This window comes from Chanos chanos, chromosome 13 (genome assembly GCF_902362185.1).
Source record: "Chanos chanos chromosome 13, fChaCha1.1, whole genome shotgun sequence".
Lineage (NCBI taxonomy): Eukaryota > Metazoa > Chordata > Actinopteri > Gonorynchiformes > Chanidae > Chanos > Chanos chanos.
In genome coordinates, this window is record NC_044507.1 from 12,357,530 (window position 1) to 12,379,098 (window position 21,569).

The 21,569-nt window shown below is 40.9% G+C and overlaps 3 protein-coding genes across 5 annotated transcripts; 2 read left to right on the top strand and 1 right to left on the bottom strand.

Annotated features, from left to right (window-relative positions):
* Positions 1-1,051: 1,051 nt before the first annotated feature.
* nup85 (nucleoporin 85) lies at positions 1,052-6,963 on the bottom strand. Of its 2 annotated transcripts, none has more exons than XM_030790560.1 (19): positions 6,861-6,963; positions 6,455-6,548; positions 6,147-6,303; positions 5,990-6,060; positions 5,842-5,885; positions 5,630-5,699; positions 5,308-5,429; positions 5,021-5,155; positions 4,625-4,747; positions 4,319-4,450; positions 3,826-3,932; positions 3,643-3,726; positions 3,482-3,547; positions 3,197-3,348; positions 2,826-2,943; positions 2,543-2,643; positions 1,924-2,075; positions 1,536-1,631; positions 1,052-1,187 (listed from the first exon to the last, which is right to left on the bottom strand). In XM_030790560.1, exons 1-19 carry the CDS (start codon positions 6,891-6,893, stop codon positions 1,089-1,091), a joined length of 1,956 nt encoding a protein of 651 aa, XP_030646420.1. In that variant the 5' UTR covers positions 6,894-6,963; the 3' UTR covers positions 1,052-1,088. The 2 variants fall into 2 exon arrangements, with proteins under 2 accessions (XP_030646420.1, XP_030646419.1); XM_030790559.1 differs by having other exon boundaries at positions 6,147-6,309.
* Positions 6,964-7,860: 897 nt separating this feature from the next.
* sumo2b (small ubiquitin like modifier 2b) lies at positions 7,861-12,191 on the top strand. Of its 2 annotated transcripts, XM_030790033.1 has the most exons (4): positions 7,861-7,944; positions 8,910-9,041; positions 10,985-11,056; positions 12,037-12,191. In XM_030790033.1, the coding sequence occupies exons 1-4, from the start codon at positions 7,924-7,926 to the stop codon at positions 12,097-12,099; spliced, it is 288 nt and encodes a 95-aa protein (XP_030645893.1). In that variant the 5' UTR covers positions 7,861-7,923; the 3' UTR covers positions 12,100-12,191. The 2 variants fall into 2 exon arrangements, with proteins under 2 accessions (XP_030645893.1, XP_030645894.1); XM_030790034.1 differs by lacking the exon at positions 10,985-11,056.
* Positions 12,192-14,375: 2,184 nt separating this feature from the next.
* Positions 14,376-20,661, top strand: jpt1b (Jupiter microtubule associated homolog 1b). Its single transcript, XM_030790032.1, has 5 exons — positions 14,376-14,441; positions 16,596-16,735; positions 18,854-18,963; positions 19,257-19,281; positions 20,521-20,661. Exons 1-5 carry the CDS (start codon positions 14,386-14,388, stop codon positions 20,655-20,657), a joined length of 468 nt encoding a protein of 155 aa, XP_030645892.1. The 5' UTR covers positions 14,376-14,385; the 3' UTR covers positions 20,658-20,661.
* Positions 20,662-21,569: the final 908 nt, after the last annotated feature.

Consider the following 21,569-nt stretch of genomic DNA (forward strand, 5'->3'; position numbering starts at 1 on the left):
CACAAATCTATACCAAACTCATTTTATTAGTACAGTACGAAATCCTGCCATGCTTCTGCGTACTTGAATGCAAATCTGAGCCCTTTGTGTGTATGGGTAGCAGTATTGTTCTTTGCTGCTGTTTGCGGTTTCGTTCATTCCTGGTCAGGATTTCAGTGGTCATCACCTCAACTGTATCTTTTTTTAATGTCATGTCATTTCTTACTGCTGATGACATTTAACCCCACTGCTTTATCAAATCAGGAAATACTTGCTTTCGGGGACATGCGTTTGACTAACTGAAAAAAAAAAAGCAACAACTCATTACTAGCGAGAACGATTTTTCAGGGAGTCAACTCCTGAATGACGACGTAGCGAGACAGCTTTGCCCGCTAAATATTTTGGGTTGGGAAGAATTAGGTCGAAGATAACCTTGTGTAACAGCCATTCATTTTACTATTTCAGTTCCCCAGGCAGTATTGGTTGTAAGCAAAGTGCAATAGTATGTTGTTTCAGTCAGACAGTTTTTCTGGGTTTTTTTTGGGCAGTATTTCTTCATCGAATGATGTAGTGAAGCCCAACGCTAATCAGTGATTAGTTTTAACTCAATCATGTATGTTAGTGCAGGGCTAGAGTTCATATATGCTGTCCAACATGTTTAGTCCTCCTGGGGCGTAGAGAAATTGTTAATGAGGTAACTCCTGCCGTAGACAGAGATCATGAAGTATGAATAAAATTATTTAAGCCATCCTGTACTTTCTCTCCATTTCCCTTTTCTCTCTTTGTTTGTAATCTTGGAATTCCGAATGCTCTGACTGGACCCATCATCAGAAGACTACAAAATTCCATGTACATAGATGTATCTATTATTGATGTGATGTGAGGGTCTTTAGCTTTCTACAGTACAAGGTTCAAATGTGCAATTTTGTTTTGCTGCATGAAAATTAAAGCATTTCTTTCAAAGCATACGGTGTGGATTCAGTATATGCAAACAATGGAAAAACAAACCAAAACATTTATTTTCAAAGATCACATTTATATCAAACTGGATTTGGGTTATGTACAGTAAACAAAAAAGGAGATTTTTAGAATGTAGGAGACTTTTTTTTTCAGGCTTCCACCGTCCCTTCTTTCACGATGGCGTTGGCTAGGTTACGGGCCAGCGCCAGTCGCAACAGTTCAATCTTTGTGGACTCCACCTCTTCATCCTGAATTAACACATCCAAACAGACACACACAGTCACATTACAGGTACAACACATCACTCTACTATATTCACTCTACTAGTAGACAAACCATGAAAAGGCAGACAGCTAGATGAGTTTTTTATTGATCCCAGAGGGATTCTGTAGTTACAGCAGCCTAGACAAATATTAGTGATGGTGACAATGCTAGAACAAAGTCAACCAAAAAAAGGTGTGTGAGTAAGAGAATAAGTGAGCCAACTCAATGGGATATGGAAGTTACTTCCCGCTCTTATTATGACGTTAACTACGTGTAATTGGTTGTGGATTACATTGATTTTAATGTTGGATTAATTGTTTTGTTTTTTTTACCTGCATTGGTTGATCAGGGTTGGGGTCGCACTTCTCTGAGGTCAGCTCCTCTAGACAGAACATTAACTCATGTGTCTGCTCTGCTGAGAAGATCACCTTCAAAGCCAAATTTGAGAAGAATGATTTACAATGCGCAACCAGTCTCCACAGATACCTCAGAAAAGTCTAGTGAATGATCTGGGACAGCTGAACCAATCAGAAGACTGCTGTCAAAGATGTGGATGAATTAAACGATGAGATGTGGAGATAGCCAAATTACTGAACAGTCACGTCCGGCTCAGATAAAGGTCAGACAAACGCTTTTCCTACGTGACGGACTTCCAAAAGCACTTTGGATCCAGGGTTGGTCTGTGGCTGAATTTGGAGAGAAGAGTGTCTGAACACCTACCTCTTTCTGTTCCAGTAAAGGCAAGGCGTCAGTCAGCAGGGTCATCCAGAAACTGCGGGGGGCGATTTTGGCTGTCATCAGAGACAGGAGAAGTTTTGCCGCTTCAGTGAACTGTTTCTCTCCATAAAGCTTGTGGAACTCGCGGTACTTTCCTGTAAAAGGGACGAAACCAAAATCATACGACGCGATACGCCGAGATGGTCGCACTTTACATTACTTTACCAATCTCACCCAGGCCTACGTAATATTCTTCCCACACGTGTCACCTAAATATCGTTTAAATACACAGTTGCTAAGGGAACCTAATAAATATATAAAGCAGCACTGTTAGGTTATGAATGTCACTGTGAGTTCATGCTATACAGAAGTAAACAGCCCCCCACATTCCAGACAGTACATTTAAACTTCAGGTTATAACATTCTGTGCTTCACTCGCTAATGACCGTTCCTAGTCCAATTTAGCTCAAAACCAAAACATGTGACGCTAGAAGAATGCATTCAGTAATTTCCCTCAAAGAGGAACATTTGATCATACGGAGACACTCCGGCGATGAGTCACGAGGCATCAGAAGCCTTGAACATCAGACTGTCTCTCTCTGCCCCCCCTCCCTCCCCTTACCTAAGAAAGTGAGTCTGTCACTGAGTAGCATGGCGGGTCCCAGGTTGTCGATGAGGTCCAGGTCGGAGAAGGAACCTCGCGTGCAGTAATCCTGCAGAAACCTGAGGACCCAAACACGACCTGGTTATGACAGTCAAAAGCAGGTTTTACGGCTCACTGCTGCCAATTACAAACACCTTTCTGATTCTGTATATATGGCAAACCACGTTATCACCAGCAACAGCATTAGGGCTAACTGCCAGAATGTGTAATCTCTCTGACAGAGGAAGCTTCGAGTCCTGACCTCTCTGAGATGAGTGTTGCGAACGCTGCGTCTTTTGCTCTGATACTCCAGGAGAGAGCAGAACCTAGCCGGCTGTTCCTCAGAGCTCTCTTAGCCATGATCTTACAGATACTCCGCACTATGACAAATATCACACACACACATATATATTTATATAAAAGCCCAGCCACATGGTGGGAGAGTTATACTGAGGAAGGTAGTTAGAGCTGTTTCGCAATAAGACACAGGGTCAAGATGATGAACGATCATAAATCAGTCTAAAATATTATTGCTCTTAAACATTTTATATTTAATAACCTAAAGTTGCTCGATGTAGAAAAATGACAGCATGTAACAAACACTGTCGTAACTTGTAGACCCAGCGGTTTTACCTTGTTCGGTCATTTGTCGCTGCTCACAGATTCGCAGTACTTTGAGCGCTTTGCGTTCCGTGTCTAACGGCACTCGCTCGATTTGCAGCTCCAAATACACACGCCCAAACTCAGGACAGTGGTCAAAGTAATCCACTGCCAGCTGCCAGAGACTGACACACGGGACAGAGACCACAGGTCAGTTTGAAGACGGAGCACACTTCTGCACAGTAACAATTTCTTTTGCTGCCGCTCGACGGCAGATTGTGTTTCCACAGACAGGCAAAGAGATGGGACGCAGCTCACCTGTGATGTGTGAAGAGTCCAGAGGCGTACTCTAGCACCAAAAACTCCCTCAGGTTGGAACCAAAACTAAGGAAAAAAAAAAGGGGATACAGACAAGGTTTTAAACATGTGGGAAGGTGTCAGTGTTGGGCACAGAGATACGGGTGGTGTTCGGGACTTACTGCAGATTGTGAGACTGCAGTAATTTGCAGTGGTCCAAAAGGTCTGTCAAATGGGCCACAAACCACCAGTTGTTGAGAGCAATGCTGTCAAAAAATAAAAAATATAGAGTGAAATCACATATTGTGTCTCGTCAGTCTTGATCAGAACACTTATGGGACATTGACGACAGGTGGGTTTCCTACCTGCAGTCTTTGATGACTTGGTGAAGGTCAAACTCAAAAGCAGCCAGTAAGATGCTGTCAAGGGGTTCCAGAGCATTCCGTGTGCCCAGAAACATGTGCATGCACGACTGCGAACCCATACATAAGAATGATCACCTTTACAGTCACGCTACTCTAATCAGTCATTACACAGTGGTACTTACAATAGCTCTCAGTTTTACTCTGCAAATGAAATGAATATTTATTCACTAAGTATTATGAATTAGTATAATATTTTGTACATTACATAAATATATTTAATTTATGTACAAGTAAATATTTAATATTTGAGGAGCCAAATTAAATAAAACATGAAAGTAAATATAATGCAAGAGCTCATTTTAAAATAACTGCTTTTAATTCTTAAATAATTAACCCCCAAACCTCCATTACATCACCAAATTAACATTTTTAATATGGAAAAAAAATCATTTCTCTCTGTTTGTCCATCATCCTGAGAGAGAGCAGACTTTACCTGGGCGTAGTGATGAAGATCAGTGGGTTTAACCGTGGGGTGAGTATAGAGCAGTCTGGTTACCAGGAAATGGTACCAGGTACTCAACAGTTCCTTCTGTTCCAGCAGCGTGTCTTCATCCCCAACCAGAATCTGAGAAATAAGGGAGAGAATGACACTTTACATGCATCCACATTTTACATGTGTTAACCTGGGAGACACTGTGAGCCCAGGTTACTGTCAGAAACTGCATTCAAAAATGGCAATCGCCAGAACTGATTTTTTTTTTTTCCAAGACAGAAATGATCAAGGCTATTGGGTTTTCACCTTGCAGATTGTCTCTAGGTGACTGTTGCTAGCGAATGAGCTGTCCTGGAGACAGCGATCGCACTCCTCGTGCCAGTGTCTCCATTTAACGTCGAACTCTGTCAGCGTCTGAGTCCCGCCGGGCTGCGGGTGTACATGAAAGAAACCCCTTAAATGACAACATGATCTCAAAGAAACACAAAGATTTTTTTTTAACTACTATAGACTTTCTTTATTGATCTCTGTGGGAGAAATTAATGTCCTCACGAGCTTTAAAACAACAAGAACTCAGACTGTACACAAACAGTATTTACTGTGCAGAGTCTCTTAGGAGACAATTAGCACTAATTTGTGGAAATAGGTACTTTAAATGACTACTCATTAACTTTTTTGTGCAAATAGAGAAAATCTACTCACATTAAATATAGGCATTTTGTGTAGCAGGTTGTCCATAAGACTAAACATGGGTCTGGCAGCAGGCTGTAAAGATGCCTGCTTCATTAACACCTGCCTGGCCTCGTCCATTCTTCCCTGGAGCACAAAACTGATTACCTACGAGAGAGAGAGAGAGAGAGAGAGAGAGAGAGAGAGAGCCCCCAGGCAAGAAGAGAGGAAGTGAGTGAGAGGGGAACCAGTGCCAATCCTTACTCGTTTAGGAATAAATGGGGTAGAAGAGCCAAAGCTCAGGAGAACAAAGTACACACCAGATCCCAGTAGGCTGGATGTTTTGTGGGGCTATCGCTCTGAAGAATCTCCCTGGCTTTGACATCCACATCCACCTTATGCAGCCGCACCCAGTCCAGCAGGTGAAGCAGTAGTGTGCCGGCTGGAGAAACAATTGAACTCAGCTCAACTCTCTGAACTGATCATTCTCCATTTAGCCAAACGGCTGGAGATGCTCTTGGATTTGGTTTATTTCAAATTCTGACTGCTGACATCTAACACTTATTGCAAAGCAGATCACAAATAAAGCCACAGTCTGAAATCACGCATATACCAGACAGCCCTACAGTAATACACTCGTACCTGGTGCGGCATCAATGAAAAGCACCTCACACAGGTTCCAAATGAGCTCCACAGCAAGCAAAATGGAAATCTGAGGAGAAACAGGCCCACGCTGATATAAAACCCCCCCACTCTGGACAGTGTAATACATAAAATACCAAACCAGAGCTTTGTGCCTTATAACGTATCTGTGAAAGAGGCTGGCACAATAAGTAATCATTATTGACTCATACCTGGTTGCCATACTGTGTAGATAACGAATCGTCCTGCGTTGACACTAGAGACAGATCAAAAAAGGGAAGACAAATGGGCATCAGAAAACTTGCAAGGCGCTCAAAGGCATTATGAGGTTGTTCAAATGTGCAATTACAGGGAAATTACCTGCAATCTGCTGGAGCTCTTCCATACAAGCCCTTATCACAGACCTGTAGTTCTTGCTTATGCTGACAAATCTAAAAAGACAAAGAAAGGACGACAGTCTCTCTCATGTCTATAATTTTAAGACAGATGTTCATAGATGCTAGAAACCTTATCTTACTGTGGTTTCTTGTTCTTGCTGGGTAGATCCTTTTTAATCCTCTGTAGATCCACAAAGATGTGATGGGACTCATTGAAAAGTTTGCGTAAGATTGGGGAGTATATATCCTCGTCTTTTCTCACCACATGTATGGCGGGCCGACCAGACCCTCCAGGTCCTCCACCTTAATCGTTGATGGTTGAGGGAAAAAAAGAGGGGTTACAATTGGCACAGTCTGGTAGTGACGGGTAAATTAGGAGTAAATGCAATATCGAGTTTCGAGTCTCCGTCTTACACACTCCGTTTTAAAGTTCTGACTGCTGCAGTACCTTTTTCTGTGTAGTTTGTCTCATAGACCACGATATCTCCAGGGCCCCACACAAATCCCAGATGTTTGTGTCTGAAATCCACTCCAGGGATCAACTAAAGAAAAAAGTTAATCAAATTTTAATTGTTTAAATTACGCCCAAAGTTGGCTCTTTATCCTTGTGACAACAACGATGTTACTTGATGATGAGAAAACCACTCAGTTAAGAAAAAAATAAAATGAAAGCGTAAGGTTTCCGCTCCATAATATCTGATGCACAACACAAGTCTTTTTTGTAATAGTCAACGTAATGACATCAGACGATTTTAAACTTCGGTAGTGGTAGCTAATGTTAGCTGGCTCAACCTTCAACATGTCAAGCAGTAACCATACGGAGAAAAAAAAAACAGGATTTCATGCTCACTTACAGTGATATTCGGCTCCACATCTACCTCCTCCATTTCACCGAAATTACCAACTCTTTAAAATGTATTTAAGCTGAAGAGAAGATCTGCTGGAGAAACATTCATCACCTCGCACAGTTTATCCATAAGAATTAGGCGCCTCCACACACTGTCATAGAAGGACCTAAGTCTTCACGCTTTTAGGGGGTGCTGCAAATGCCTGCTCAAAATTCAACAGCGCAAAATGAGTTAGGATGGTGTTCTACGGATGATCACAAAATTAATCATCTAAGAATCAAGAATACTTTATAATTTTACAAGTTTTGTTATATGATTGTTTTTCACCAACTTAAGTTAATTACGTCCCATAAATTTCTGTGTATTGGAAGTTGCATTCACATGGGACTAACAGTAATATGTTTAGAATGAACTTTATAGACAATATTCCTCTTTCTTTGCCTCCGAACTCCTGCATGATGATGCACATGGTGTGGAAATACCAAACGCTGATTGTTAAGTGTTATCACACTGAAATACTTTTCAGTGGACTATTAACTTTTAGTGCTGTGTTAGTTACTTCAGAAAGAGAAAAGAATAGTAACCACACTGATGTTGATTGCTGAATATGGTCCTTTCAAGGCTCTACTGAAATGCTTTTCTCCATGACAGAAACAAGATGGCCACTCTGGATCACAAAAATCCTAAAATATACCTTGGACTCTTAAATGTTATCTAGATCTGGCGTTTTCGTGTTTTAAAAGTAATCTTGGTCACTTATCACACAAATCGATGAATACTGCAGTTTGAACTACATTAAATTCGGAAAACATTTTATATAAAGAACACCTCATGCGCGTGCACGTGTTACAGCACGGCCATAGTGAAGCTCCTCCAACGCGCGTTACGTACACGCCCGCCCCTTCTGGCAATCTCGTGACCCTACCTCATTCAATCAGGAGGAAGCTTTGGGAACGCGCGTTTATTCGTGGCCGCGCACGTACAACTGATTTTTTAATCGGGGGCGCGTACGTGCGCGTTCTCTCAGAGTCTTTGTGTGGCAGTGTAGAGAAGCGCAAATACAATAACCATGGCTGACGAAAAACCTAAGGTGAGTGATATGTACAATAACTGATTGCACATCAGTTTTTTCTATTGAAGATAATGTGAAAAAAATGTAAAAATCTAAATATGTTGGGTTAAGATGGAAAGGATATTCCGCTTAGTGGATAAATACTGCTACTACTCCTTTAGAAACATCGGAAGAAATGTGAACGCGCTTGTCTAGGCGGGTAGTTAGCTTATGTAGCTAGCTAGCTAATTGACTAGTAAAATTAATGTGGTCATATGAAGCATCCGCACGTTTATGAAGTTTTTGGAGCATCCAGGTCATTCGGTTGTAAAGTTAGACGCATGTATAAAAAGCTCTAATTTACTCTGTGAAAACTTTCATTGCAGTTTGTTTTTAGTCGGCGTTTTTATCTAATCTCTTGCAGCATCTGTAGATGCTAAATTAGCAAACTAGCTAACTCAGTCGCCGGTAAGATTAATATTTACCCCGTTCGTTAACTCATTGTAGTACCGATGGTTTCTGAGCAACAACAGAGCGATTCGTTTACGGAGTGCATTTAAGGTAGTACCTGTGATTGATCCGATTCGGAGTTTTTGATGATATCTTTCCGTGGCTCATCGAAGTCTTTCTTAATACGGTGTGTCTGAAATATCTGAGGACTGTGTTGATAACACTAATTTATTTACGCTTGTGGTGTCACTGATTAGTGAGTTTGACACCACATTGATAGGCCTTCGCTCATGCCCAAGCGCATGGTCTTATGTTTTGTGACCCCCCTCCAGATATGTCGTTACACAGTTAAAGGCGATTTCAGAACGTACTCGTGAAGTTTCAGCTTTGTATAAAGAATGGACACTGTTACGCAGAAGGGACATGAATCCAGATGTATCAGAGAATAAGTTAATTGACGTTAAATGGAACCACACGAAGCAGTATATTGGTAGTGTCCTTTTGGTAGCAATTCTGATGGTCCATGGAGTCTATACACTTGTTTTATTTATCAGGAGGGAGTGAAGACTGAAAACAATGACCACATCAACCTGAAGGTGGCAGGACAGGATGGCTCAGTGGTGCAGTTCAAGATTAAGAGGCACACACCCCTCAGCAAGCTCATGAAGGCATATTGTGAGAGACAGGTATGATCTACACTGTATGCTACCCACATAAATGGTTTTCCCCATCACCAGATTTATATACTGCTTAAGTAGTAGATACATCTATATAACCAGTTTTGTATATGTCAAAGAGAATCCATAAATCATTTACCTCAATGACCACACTGCCCATTATTATACATTATTATGAATGCTTTATTTTCCTGGTTGTCCTCTTGGTCAACAAAGTTCTATCAGTGACTGCTCAGATCATTCTGTTGGTTGTAAGGATTTGTTCTGTTGGGAAAAAAAAAATCAGTCTCACCTCAGATTTCAGTGGGCGCTATTTGTTGGCTCATACAAAAAAGTATAAACAATCAACTTATTTATCCCTGATCAGCCTTATGCTTAATGGTCTTTATGTAACGCACACTGTAAATGCACTGTAAGATCCCTGGAACCGACACCAGTGTTCTCCTAACTTTCCTGTAAAAAATGAAAACAAACCTCAGCGTGTCCATGTTCAGTTATGCCTCTGCATACTTACAACCCCATGCATGAGAGACCAAAACATGCTTCTGAGTTTCATTTACATTCTCCTACATGATGTACAGACAGCACAGTGGTGGTTTTGTTTTTTTTTAGTAAGTCCTCACGATTACATACCCTCCCCATCCAGGAGGCACATGTGTCCTCCATTATATGTGAAGTAGGCCACTGCCTCTTTTCACCCACCAGTTTGTAAGCATTTCCCCGGGATGGTAGCATGTTGTATGGAGGCCCATGCTGTTTCCCTGGACCTGCCTGCAACTGTTCAGGTTCCCCACTGATGTAAGGAATCCCAGAACTGCAGTGACAGACGGGTACTCTGCCCAGCTCATCCTCCCAGAACACGGCCCGTTGTGTTCGTAACAGTGCTTGACTGGGAACCTTGGTGTTGGAACGCAGCATTTATAATAGTTATACCGCCAGATTACACTCAGCTGGTTTAAACCAGTCTTTATCATCTCTCATCCTGGGAACATTATGGATACTACACTGTTATTTTAATCATACCACTTATGACTCTCCTCACTGCAGCCCTGTGTATTAAGGTTAGATTAGAGTCTTTCCAGGATATTCTGAAACATTTATCTCACTTGTTGCTCTGTCCTTTTAACTTAAAAGTTGTTTGATTTTTTTTTTCTTCTTCACGTCCAAGATTTATTTGCCAGGAAACTATTCATATTTTCTTGAGTATGTTTTGATAGTTTTACCCTTCCCTCATTTGTTTTGAAAGTCTGGGTTTATGTTCACCATGACTCCAGTCAGCTTCGTCTCTGTATTCCATGGTCTGCTTTAGCACAGGATTTCTCGTGTTTACCTAATAAGTCTGTAAAAATAGTGTTTAAGATTGATATTACTGTTTGTGAGAACGGCACTCATGAAAACACTTTTTGTTCAATGTGCTGAAGGAAATTCACATGCTAACTGTGACCTTTATGATGTAGTCGAGAAAGATGGTTATATCATGTAGAATTCTTAGTTCTGTTACTTAAAAACTGTGACAAAAACTCTTTAGTACTAGGAATTTCATGGCATATAGGAGCTGCTCTGGCATTGCTCTGTGGGTCGAAGAGCGAGGTCTTTTTGCTCTGTGCTACTGTGCTTAATCTCATTGTGCCCTGTCTATCTCACAGATCCTGTTGCTTTTATGACAACCACAGCCTGTTGTAGAAGTAGGGCAGTCTTTATAAGCTTGGTGAAACCACTGCACTCATAGCCCCACGGTTGTTTTTTATCAGGAACGTAACAAATACAAAAAACAAAAACAACAATGAGCTACAGTCACACCATGGTGTTTTTAAATATTTCTCACATTTGAATATTCAAACCTGGAACTCTTTTGCAGTGCAAGCAAAATTCTGGTATTTTACAACTGAGGAGTGTGTGGGTGCTCTCTGATATAACCTAATGCAAATTTGTGTTGTTTGTGTCTCTTTCAGGGACTGACGATGAGGCAAATTCGATTCCGGTTTGATGGACAGCCAATTAATGAGTCAGACACACCTGCACAGGTATCCTATCTGATACAGCATGTATAGAGTTATATGTTACCCATATGATTTAGAATTTGTTTTAATTTTATACAAGTTCTTTTTTTATGTGTGGGGCTGGACTGCTTGTTTGTCTTTCTTTTCCTTAGTACATCAAACCCAACTTGTCCTATTTGGATATTTGTGAAGAGGTTGCTCTTTTCTCATTTTAAACCAAATTTGGATTTGTTTAGTCTTTTAAATTGCTTTGTACCCCCCTATACAAACAATACAGTGTAAACTATGGAGCCCTTAATAACGTCAGTTTATCTAGATTATATAAAGGGTTTTGGTTGGCGACTTTGTTGCACTGTACCCATGTAATCATACTGAATAAATATTTTTCACTGTGTTTTTTTTGGAAAAATGGCATAACCCTAGTCCTGGACTGAATTGTGCTGTACCGAATGTTTTGTAGATTCTCTACTCAATGCATTTTACACGCAGTCATGGGGCATTTTCACATGTATTGTTTGCACCACTGCTAAATTGTTAGTGTAGCAGTTTCTGGGTCTGGTTTGCTTTCAAACTGTCCGTTTTCAAGCAAACCTAAATTTGTCCTCAGAAGTTATGTAATCCTGCAGGTTAAGTTATTGATTAGAACACTGGTAAGAGGGAAATGGATTCTGCTTCCTGGGGCAAACGTGAAGCACCACACACAGGCCATTTTCTTATCACTTGTAATTTTCTCATGGCATACATTTGAGGAGACTGCTCAATGTCTGCCAATGTTGAAGAAAATATCAGGTTGCTTTCTGTTTGAGTTCTGTTTGTCACTCTGCTCCATTAATTGCAGTCGGCTTACAGGCTTATGATTTATGCATTGTATTCCTGAAGCCATGTCAGTCTGCTTTCATACACTACATGTACAGCACCCAAACAGTGTGACTTACTTTTGTGGTGTCCTCACATGATCCATGGTTTTATCATGCTGACTGACTGTTGCTCTTCTCTCCCTACAGTTAGAAATGGAGGACGAGGACACAATTGATGTTTTCCAGCAACAGACAGGAGGCGTGGCCTAAGCTCGTCACCCGCCCCACTCTATTCCTCCTTTTTCCACCTCTTCCCTCCTCTTCATCCAGTCAAACCTTCTTCCTTACTCTGCTTTTGCAGCGTGCCCCTGTCATCACCTCTGAACTGACCCACGCTAAATCGGACCTTCTCACAGTTATACAAAACTGCTGTTGTATAGTGTTTTCATTTTTGCTTCTCCTCTCCTTCTGTTTTCCTCTCTCTCTCTTTTTTTTTTTTTTTTGGCTTGTATATAAATAATTTCTGATACAAACTCAGCACATATAAAGGTGACTTTGAATGACATAACATCTGACATGTTAAGTCTAGTGTTATGGGAACAGTTGATTATTAAGTAATGGGAGGGGAAAAAAAAAAAAAATGGTTTTTGGTCCAGTTCTCTACCAGCTGCTGTCCCAGCTGATGTGGTAATGGCTACCGCCTGTAGCTGTGAGACAAACATGGCTAAATCACAAGCTTTGGGAGACCCAGTCTGGATCCAGTCTTAGTGAATCAGTTAGATGAACGAAAGTATGGTTTCTTTTTCTCACTTACAGCTCGTAAAACTGCTGGCACTGGCACCATAAATCCGCTATGTTTCTATAATTTGTGAGGGAGAACAGTAAGATAGTGGTCTTTGCTGTGAGCCACTGATAAGGCAGAAAAAGAGTATTAAAGGAAATGAAGTCAGCATCTTTAGTGATTAATATATTCATGTAGCCTGAAGCCAGGTGCCGCTGAGTTTTTATACAACCTTCAAATCAAGGGTGTGTTTAAGGGTTTTTTTTTTTTTTTTTTATGTGTGTGTGTGTGTGTGTGTGTGTGCAGATGAAAATGAATCAGAATCCTGTTGGGTACATAGAGCAGAGGCTTTTGTTGCCTTTTGTTTCTTTATTTTGAACTCTGTTCTTGTGCGGTCACATTGTAAACTCAAACAAAACATCTGCTTTGTTGTGGGCTGCTGTACAGCGGCACACCCAGTGGTATAGGGATATTAGTTAAGCCAGACAGCAGTGCTAGGAAGATGGAAGACGGTTGGACAAGTGAGAACTGGGCCTTTCTTCTCCTTTACTAAAAACGATGAGGCAAGCATAATATCCAACTTAATTCTCTGTCATTGTTTCGAAAAATTGGTTTTATACCTTTTTTATAAATATATATATAAATATATATATATTGTAGTGGTCATGTGTAGTATGAAACTTGTCTTAAACATGGTTTGAATTGGTTATATATAAATAAATAAAAGCACCCCTGATAAGACGTTTCAGTAAAAGCATCTGTAGTGTCTAATAAATATCTTGTTAAAATAAAATATTTCTCTTTTTTTTAATCAAACTTTTCTTTCTTGGTTGTTAAAGATGAAAATGCTTTGAAGATGTTGGTTGTTGTTTTTTAGGTGCCTAACTGTATGATCTTAGGTACTCGTTTGTTTGACTGTTTCATTTTTCGCTTTAAAGGATTCAGTAATGTTAATTTTTCTCAGGAGTCGGGATAATTGAAATAATAAATACTATGCCAATCCAAGTCTTTCACCTGTAACGACTGATGGAATGCATGGGCTAGGTTCATATCCGTGCATTTACACTGTTCATTTCTGAGAGGAAAAGCTTTGGTTTTTTAATGTGAAAAAGTTAGCTTTGTGTGAATGGAAATCCGAAGTAGAGATTACCTGTCAATTTTATATCAGACTCATCTCTGCCTAAACTAAATCTTAGAAACTGACCTATGACCTAACCTTTTTTTCAGTCAGTTTTTTCAATAGGGACTATTCATATGTAAATATATATAGTTAAGCTGTTGATCAGCTTATTGTGATGCATACTACAGATTCTCAGTGGCAGATGCCGGACCAAAAATCAGTCGCTTAAAGCCTATAATATAAGCTAATGTTCAGAATAAGCTGATTGACATAAGAACCGGGCTTCAAAATATTCAGCCAACTACTTTGTTCGAATATGGCATTTAAGAAGATACTACTGTGATACCGTTAACTGCCCCACTTAAAGGAGGTGGGGAGTCCTCGGTTGATGAGAGTAATAGTGTGGTTGACATTGAAAGGCTCCAATGAAAGACAACATGTGCTAGCATTTGACCAATCAGAAAATGTAGAACCTTTGTGGGCTGTGATTTGTGGGCTGGAGTAAACTTGGAGAAACCGTACAGCGCTCAGATGTCAATTCATCTAGAGTCGGGCGGAGTCCATGCGGACAGAGGGAATAAAGAATTTGTCAGACAGTTTATTAGCTACTTTAGAGATTTTTAGAGCAGCATAGAAGCCAAATTTCGTTGACAAAATGACGACGACGACCACTTTTCAGGGGCTGGACCCTAGCGCAAAAAATAGTTCCAGGTAAATGCATCTTTTAAACGCTTTAACAAACAAAAGAAAAAATGGAATCCAGCACCGATGACTGGGTTGCTAGCTAAGCTGCTGATGCTGACTTTGTTAACTATATAGATTAACCACACTCTGATGAAAATAATTAGAAATACGTACAATCGTTCATTTAATAGTACAATTATTGTTATTTATTCGCATGATGGGAGAACTGTCTGTTGTAACCGCTAGCAAGCAAGCTACCTCACTGTCTAGAGCTCAGACCGTATCCACCCTTCCCACATTCAGATAGCTGTGTGTCATGCCCGACAGCAAACATGATTGCCTTATTGTCATCGTATTAGCTCGGTTAAATGCGGCCGAATCCATAGTACTCTTAGATCATTTTTTCGTATTAAGTTGGCATTAAGTTTGTTCTTGAAAAAAACTCAGAGAGATCACGTCAGAGTGCTTTTCATCTCCATTCGTTGAAAAGATTTTTCGCACAACTTACTGTGTTCATTTTTCTCAGATTTTTTTTTATTTGTTTGTTTTTGTTTGTTTAAATGATCGGCTCATCGACATGATCGATCTTATCAACTGCCTTTCATTTCGATATTTTGGTTTTGAACAACGGCGGAAAATTATCTAATTTCATCCGACATACTAACTAGCGTGGTTGCGAGGCCCAAATAACTATCCATTGTCCTTATAAGGATTCCAGAACTGTGACTCGGTCCGCTGAATTTCATCCAACCGATTTCTGGACTTCCTTGTCTGTACCGAAACTCCAGTTTTGGATCTGCAACTCTAGATATCGAGCATCGACGATAACTTTACCACTGATGCACTTTTGAAGGCGGGCCTGCCTCCATGGCAAGATTACTGCTTCAAATAAAAGTGCAGTTTTTCGACAGAGACTTGTTTTAATCCACATGTCTAGTTAAATTGTGTTTAGACCGCGATTTTTGCTGCCTTCCCATCTCAGACAAGAGGTAAAACGTTAACCTAGATTAGTGGAGCAACACGTTGATATGCCTCATGATAGTCTCGTGTTTTTTCAGAATCACTGGGAATCAAATTGTAAAATGAAATGCAAAGGCATAAGGTGTTTAATTGTTGCAAAGCTGATGCCACATATCGGTTATCCATTTAGCCTTTTGGTGGACTAATTCGGGAGTACTGTTTGTAATCTGGTCCCACACACCAGTCTTTTGACCAGTCGGTCAAATGTAAAGATGCATTCAGCAAAAACATTTCCTCAGGACATGACTGGAACGTGGTACGTCATGCCATTCCACTTTTCAACAGCTTGTCTCTCGTTTCATTGAAAATATTTGCCGTTTCATAGTTGGGTGGGGTCTTGAAAATAGCCCACTTCTGCTAGCAGCTAGTGTGGAAAACCGTGAGCTCATCTCTATCTGGAGGTTAGCTTCGTCCAGCTAAGCATAATGATTACCAGACGCATACGACTATGTTCTGTTCTGACCATGTATCGGTTTTGTTTACCAGTTCCGCCCCATTTTGTGTTAGATCCTTGAATGGCTTTATAAAGGAAGGGGATAGTTGAATACTGAATCAATGTTTGTGTCGGACAGCTGCCGGGTGTCAGCTGGCCGATCTAGCGTTTCTGCAAGGCATGAAAGGGAGGGGTGGTAGAGGTCTAGTAGTTTCCTTACAAACAACCATCTCTGTCCACAAGCAAAGAGTATTTAATCAGGGAGATATGTCTTCCTGTAAAGCTTTCAATAGAATACCGACAGCCATTTCCCGTGCGGTCTGATTCAGTGTATTAACTACGGAATGAAAACCATCCAACAACTGAATCTCCAATTGCCGTTCGACAGTTAGCAAGCAGACGAGGTCGGCACCCAGTCAGCTCTAGATGGAAACTGCGTCTGTCTGACAAGGGTTTAGAGAACGAAGACCCTCCCGTCTTACCTTAACCCTGTTAATGCTGGGAAGATAATGCTAGGCTTTGTGACTGCAGCCGGTCATCTGTTGTGTGTGTTGTGTGGCCTGGATTTCAGCGTGATCACTAATCATTCTGACATGGCTCTGGATTCTTTGACCCCGGCTGATAAAAGGAGGCAGTACATTATAGTGCTGAACTGAACGCTGGATAATAGGGTTTGGATAGTGAGTGTAAAATAGATACTGACCAAAAGTCACTGCTGGTTTTGACAGGGTGCTACGACCCCCTGGGGGAGCCTCGAATATATCATTTGGAACAGATGAGGGGAAGCCGGTTCGTAAAAACAAGATGGCCTCCAGCATCTTTGCTGAACCTGAGGACCCCCATGCCCATCGAAGGAACAATCCACCAGGTAACTACATTATTCACATCCCAGTCTCTCCCCTCTCTCTCTCTCTCTCTCTCTCTCTCTCTCTCTCTCTCTCTCTCTCTCTCTCTCTCTCTCTCTGTTTGAGAGGGTGCTATTAATCAGAACAGTAAGAGCTGTCTTAAAATTTGATTGTCCAATGCAGAATCTTTGTCTAGGCAGGATATTTTGAACTAATTTACTGTCAAGTTTTGTCATCTTTTGGCTACAGCGAAAAAGAGCTGATTCTTTTGTTAAGTGTAAATATTTGATACTATTACTGACATTGTCTGTTTTTATTTGAACAGTTGTTGTTGATGTTCAGGTTGATTTTGTATTGTGTCCTTTGCATTAATTCTTTCATTGTGTGGCATAAAAATTTGTGGTGTGGAAAAAAATGAATGAATGCAACACTAGGGCTTGAACCTTAGATGCTTTCTCAGACTGAGGCACCTTCACGAGGAGTGCTTGTATAAATGTACTTTCCTTTAAAAGGTCTTGCAACTGTTTTTCTTCCAGCAAACGCTGTACTTGTAATCTCAGTGCTTTTTGTAAATAAATATGGATTGAGGTCATCAAATAACCTCACTGACCACTGGTTTGTGAAAATAAGTAAACAGTGAGGCATGAAATGACATCATAAGACAAAGTAAGACATTCCTCCTCAGTCTAGTATCCAACAAGATGTACTGTATATCCGTACAACTCTGTAGCTATTCTACAGGAAGTTACTGGTTAGATTGGCCCTCTTGTTGCTTGTCACAGGTAACTAGTCCATTATAAGCCCTGATCCTAGAAGAATTTGCTTTGAGACATCGCGTGTGTTGAAGTTGTATGTATGGTTAGTAAATTGTGGTGAAAGAGAGTCATTTTTTGTATGATAAAGTATGCATTCTGTGATTAAGTGGCAGATCGTGGGCGGTCGCTCAGAGTGTCATTTCCTGTGTTGGCTGTAGAGGTCTGTGGTAGTCCCATAAGGTAAAGGACACTGCCCCTGCTGTTCCGCTTGATAATGAGAGGTGGTCACATTGGGTTTTACCATAATTGGACCCAGTCTGGAACAGGCTGTTAATCTGCGCTTACAGAATCGGCTGTTACGTATAAAGTTCTTGTTGCTGAAACATGTGCTGCTTTGTCTCACCCTTTTGAGCAAAGTCCTTTTTTTGGCAGGTGAAGTAACAGCCCTCATAGACTTACAATGAAACTTTTGTGGTTGTCCTTCAGGTTCCTTACCCTAAACCACAGGAAGACTGATCCACCATTACAGCAAGAGGTCTGTTCTGTGGTTGTTTTGTTTGTGACAGCTGGAATGGCTGCAGTACTTTGATGTGTATCTCTGATTCCCCCGGTGGTTAAGATCAAGGCGTAGATTGATGATGGTATGGCAAATCGACAGCTTATACAGTTTTAACAGAGACTGTAATACACTGCAGACAGAAGAGAACTGACAGTCTCTCTCTTTGCCATATTCAGCCAAAGAGGGAGGGACTGTTCAGGGACAATGACTCTCCACAATAGTGCTTCAGTCAACTTCATTATCCAGCCCTACCACATTTTAAAAGGGTCTTTTGTTTAAACACGTCTTACCTAGATTCCCAATATGGTCATACATTTTAGACTTGTTTTGGAGCATTCCTGCAAAAAACTACTGGCTTGTAGGGTAAATATGCTTGTCAGCTAAACGCTGTCTGATCCTCTGTCGGATCAGTGTTTTGTGTGTGTGTGTGTCTGTGTGTCTGTGTGTGTGCGCAGACTGCTGTGAATTGGCATTTTGCACGCTAGCTTCTTGTTTGGAGTGCATCCACCTTCCTCTGCAGAGGCTAGTCTTTGAGGATCACATCAGATTTGATGACTAGAATTTTGTTTCGCTACATATTTAACCTCTATCCGAAGGATTTTTTTCTCCTCTGTGCCACGCAGTCACATCAAAAAAAAAAAAAAGAAAAGAAAATCCAAACTCTGGAAAATGTGTCTCAGTGTTTTCCTTCCTCTAAAGTATGCTGGCAGGGTTGATTGTTAAAACAGACTAAAACAAAAAAAAAAAAAAAAGAAGAAGAAAAAAGAAAAGAAAAAAGATGTGTCCCATTAGACTGGATTCATTCACTGTGTTGTCTGTCGTTGCAGGAGGAGAAGCCAGCGGAGTCCTGTGTGGAGAGCATTCTGCTCCTCTGAGGCGGTGCCACCAGCCGCCACTCATTCAGAACAGCTCCGCCCCTGTCCAGGCCACCACTCTGGTGAGTATGCAGGAGCTAAAGTAGCTAAAGCTAACTCAGTCTGTTTCAACCTCTGAAAGTAAGTCGCCCAGCTGGAGGATTGGCCTGTAATCTCAACAGCTGTGCTTACCACTGAGCCCAGCCTTGAAAATGTGTGCTAAACATGACTTCTGTCAACCAGCTCCATGTGGAGTGTCAAAGGCTCCTTTATAAGTAGAGCCATGTCTGCCATTGCTATGTGTGTGTTTTTTTTTTTTTAATTTCATTTTGTACTGTGTGGAGCAGAGCCATAAACTCGTGTTTTGTTTTTGCAGGAGGAAAACTATGAGCAAGCAGAAGGTGAGATATTTTGCTGAATCTCTTTATTGTCTGTACGTACGTCCAACCAAAGCATTTCACGGAATTCTTAATGTGTGGATTCAAGTAGGCCAAAATCACAGTGCAGTCACACACTGAAATAACCTTAAAAGCAATTCTGGAGTGATTTGTGGCCGAAGTAAAATGCGTTCTCTACCAGAGAGACCATTTTGGTTGGCCTCTTTGGTAGAGAATATAAATCACAAGTTTTCTCGATTATGTAATTGTCTGAATATAGGGATTAGAGACGTCTAGATTTTACCAGGTAAAAATCTGTCTTTCCTCTCTCTCTCTTTCTTTCTCTCTCTCTCTCTCTCTCTCTCTCTCTCTCTCTCTCTCTCTCTCTCTCTTTTCTCCCCTTGCGCTCTCTTGGCCCTGTCAGTAAACCACAGAGCATGACAAGCATTAGGAGAAGAATGACACTAATGAATGCTTTTTAGAGGACTGCATTAAGCTGAAGAATTCCTCCATCCCTCACTTCCTTTAGACAAGAGTGAAACATACGCCATACCTCTACGTCTATATGGCTTTTCCGCCCCATGTTATTTGCCTGCCTTTCCCATTAGCGTTCTGTCACAGCAGGATTACCAATGTATTATTGAGAATGACAGTCCTTAGTCTCATATCTTCCTTCTGTTTTACCGTGGCTCTGGATTCAGCCACTCACCTGACTGACTCTCTTTATGATGGATTATTTTATTTATGCCTGTTATAATGACTTAATCCACCGCATCTGAAACCGGGCGGTTAGTGCGCCTTTTAGCTGAAGCTGTTCAGAGAGCCAAGAGCAAATAGTCCTTGTGGGAGACTGTAAGTCTTGTGCCCACGTGTGTTTGATTCATACAGAATTCTGGCATCTATTGGGCTTACTGGCCCCCATTCAGTTGTCAAATCTTTGGAGTTGATCTCAAGGCTTAAATCAGATTTTGGCAGGCATCTTTTTGTACTGGTTTAAGTTACTGTTAGTATACAAAACCCAAATTTATCATATTCCCTTTAGATGTTTCATTTTCATTTTTTTTGTTTTTTGTCTTTGTCTTTGAATCACGACTTGGCGGATTTGCCTGAGTCAGTTTGTCTAATTGTTGTTCCATGAATATTCACTGATTCACTGAACTACTTGGGTCGTTTCTCTGTGGAAACCCTATCAACATCATAAGTATTTCACAAAATGTCTTGCTCTTGACTGGCGCGGCGTCTTGTTTGTTTTTGTATTAACAGAACACTTCGAGGCAGAGGAGGAGACCTCCGAACAAAAGGAGGAGGTGCCACAGCCTTCTGCCCCTTCGGTGCCCGGTGCCGCCTCCTCTGGCCGGAGAAACCCCCCTGGTGGCAAGTCCAGCCTCATCCTGGGTTGAAACAATCTCAAAGGAACACTCTTTTTTTTTTTTTTTTTTTTTTTTTTTTCTTTTTCTTCTTTTAATTTTGTTTTTTTTTCTCGTTTGTTTGTTTGTTGTTTTTTTTTTTAAAACGAATCTCCCCTCTCCTTCACTTTCTCGATGTGAGCCATGGCATTTTTGTCCACCCACCCTTTGTTATTCTGACCTTTTTTTTCTATTGCAAAAAAAGATCATCGACAGAAGCACTTTATGTATACCATCCATTCTAGCCCATTCTGTAGAGACGCACCAGGCCTGCTGGAAGAGGCACGGCACTCGGCTTGTCTTTCAATCTGCCCTGGTGCTAACGCTAAAGCAAACAAAAAAAAAGAATTTGATGCGCAAATTTCTAAGTACAATAAAGATTGATATGAAATTCTGTGGGGTTTTTTTTTGTTGTTGTTGTTTGATGTTTTTAAAGAAAACATGCCCATTAGAGTGAGGTAAAGATAAATGTGGAGGAAGCTGAAAGGAGAAATGGATTTATGGCACCTTCTTGCAGGTGATTCTGTCAGACTGTAGGTTGGTTAAGGACCACATGGTGGTGCTGTTGTCTTAATGTTTTATTTGTTGGTTTGTAAACTCTGAAAAAAACAAGACATGAAAGGTAACTTACTTAATTTCTCTTCTTTGAGGAGTTAATTGGAAATGAGTGGGAAGCAGTGCAGAATTAAGATGTTTAGTTCTCCCTGACAGACGTTGGAGGTAAATTAATGGTAAACGTGGGCACGGTCAGATTCATTCTCAGTGCTAGAGACCCTCAGAGCATTAGCAGGCGATTTGCTAACTGGACAAGACCTCTGTACAACTGCACTGGCTAATCCCTGCTTCACTCTGTTGTACTTGCAAGAAAACCAGTAAAGACAAACAGTAAAGATAAGAAGACTGTAA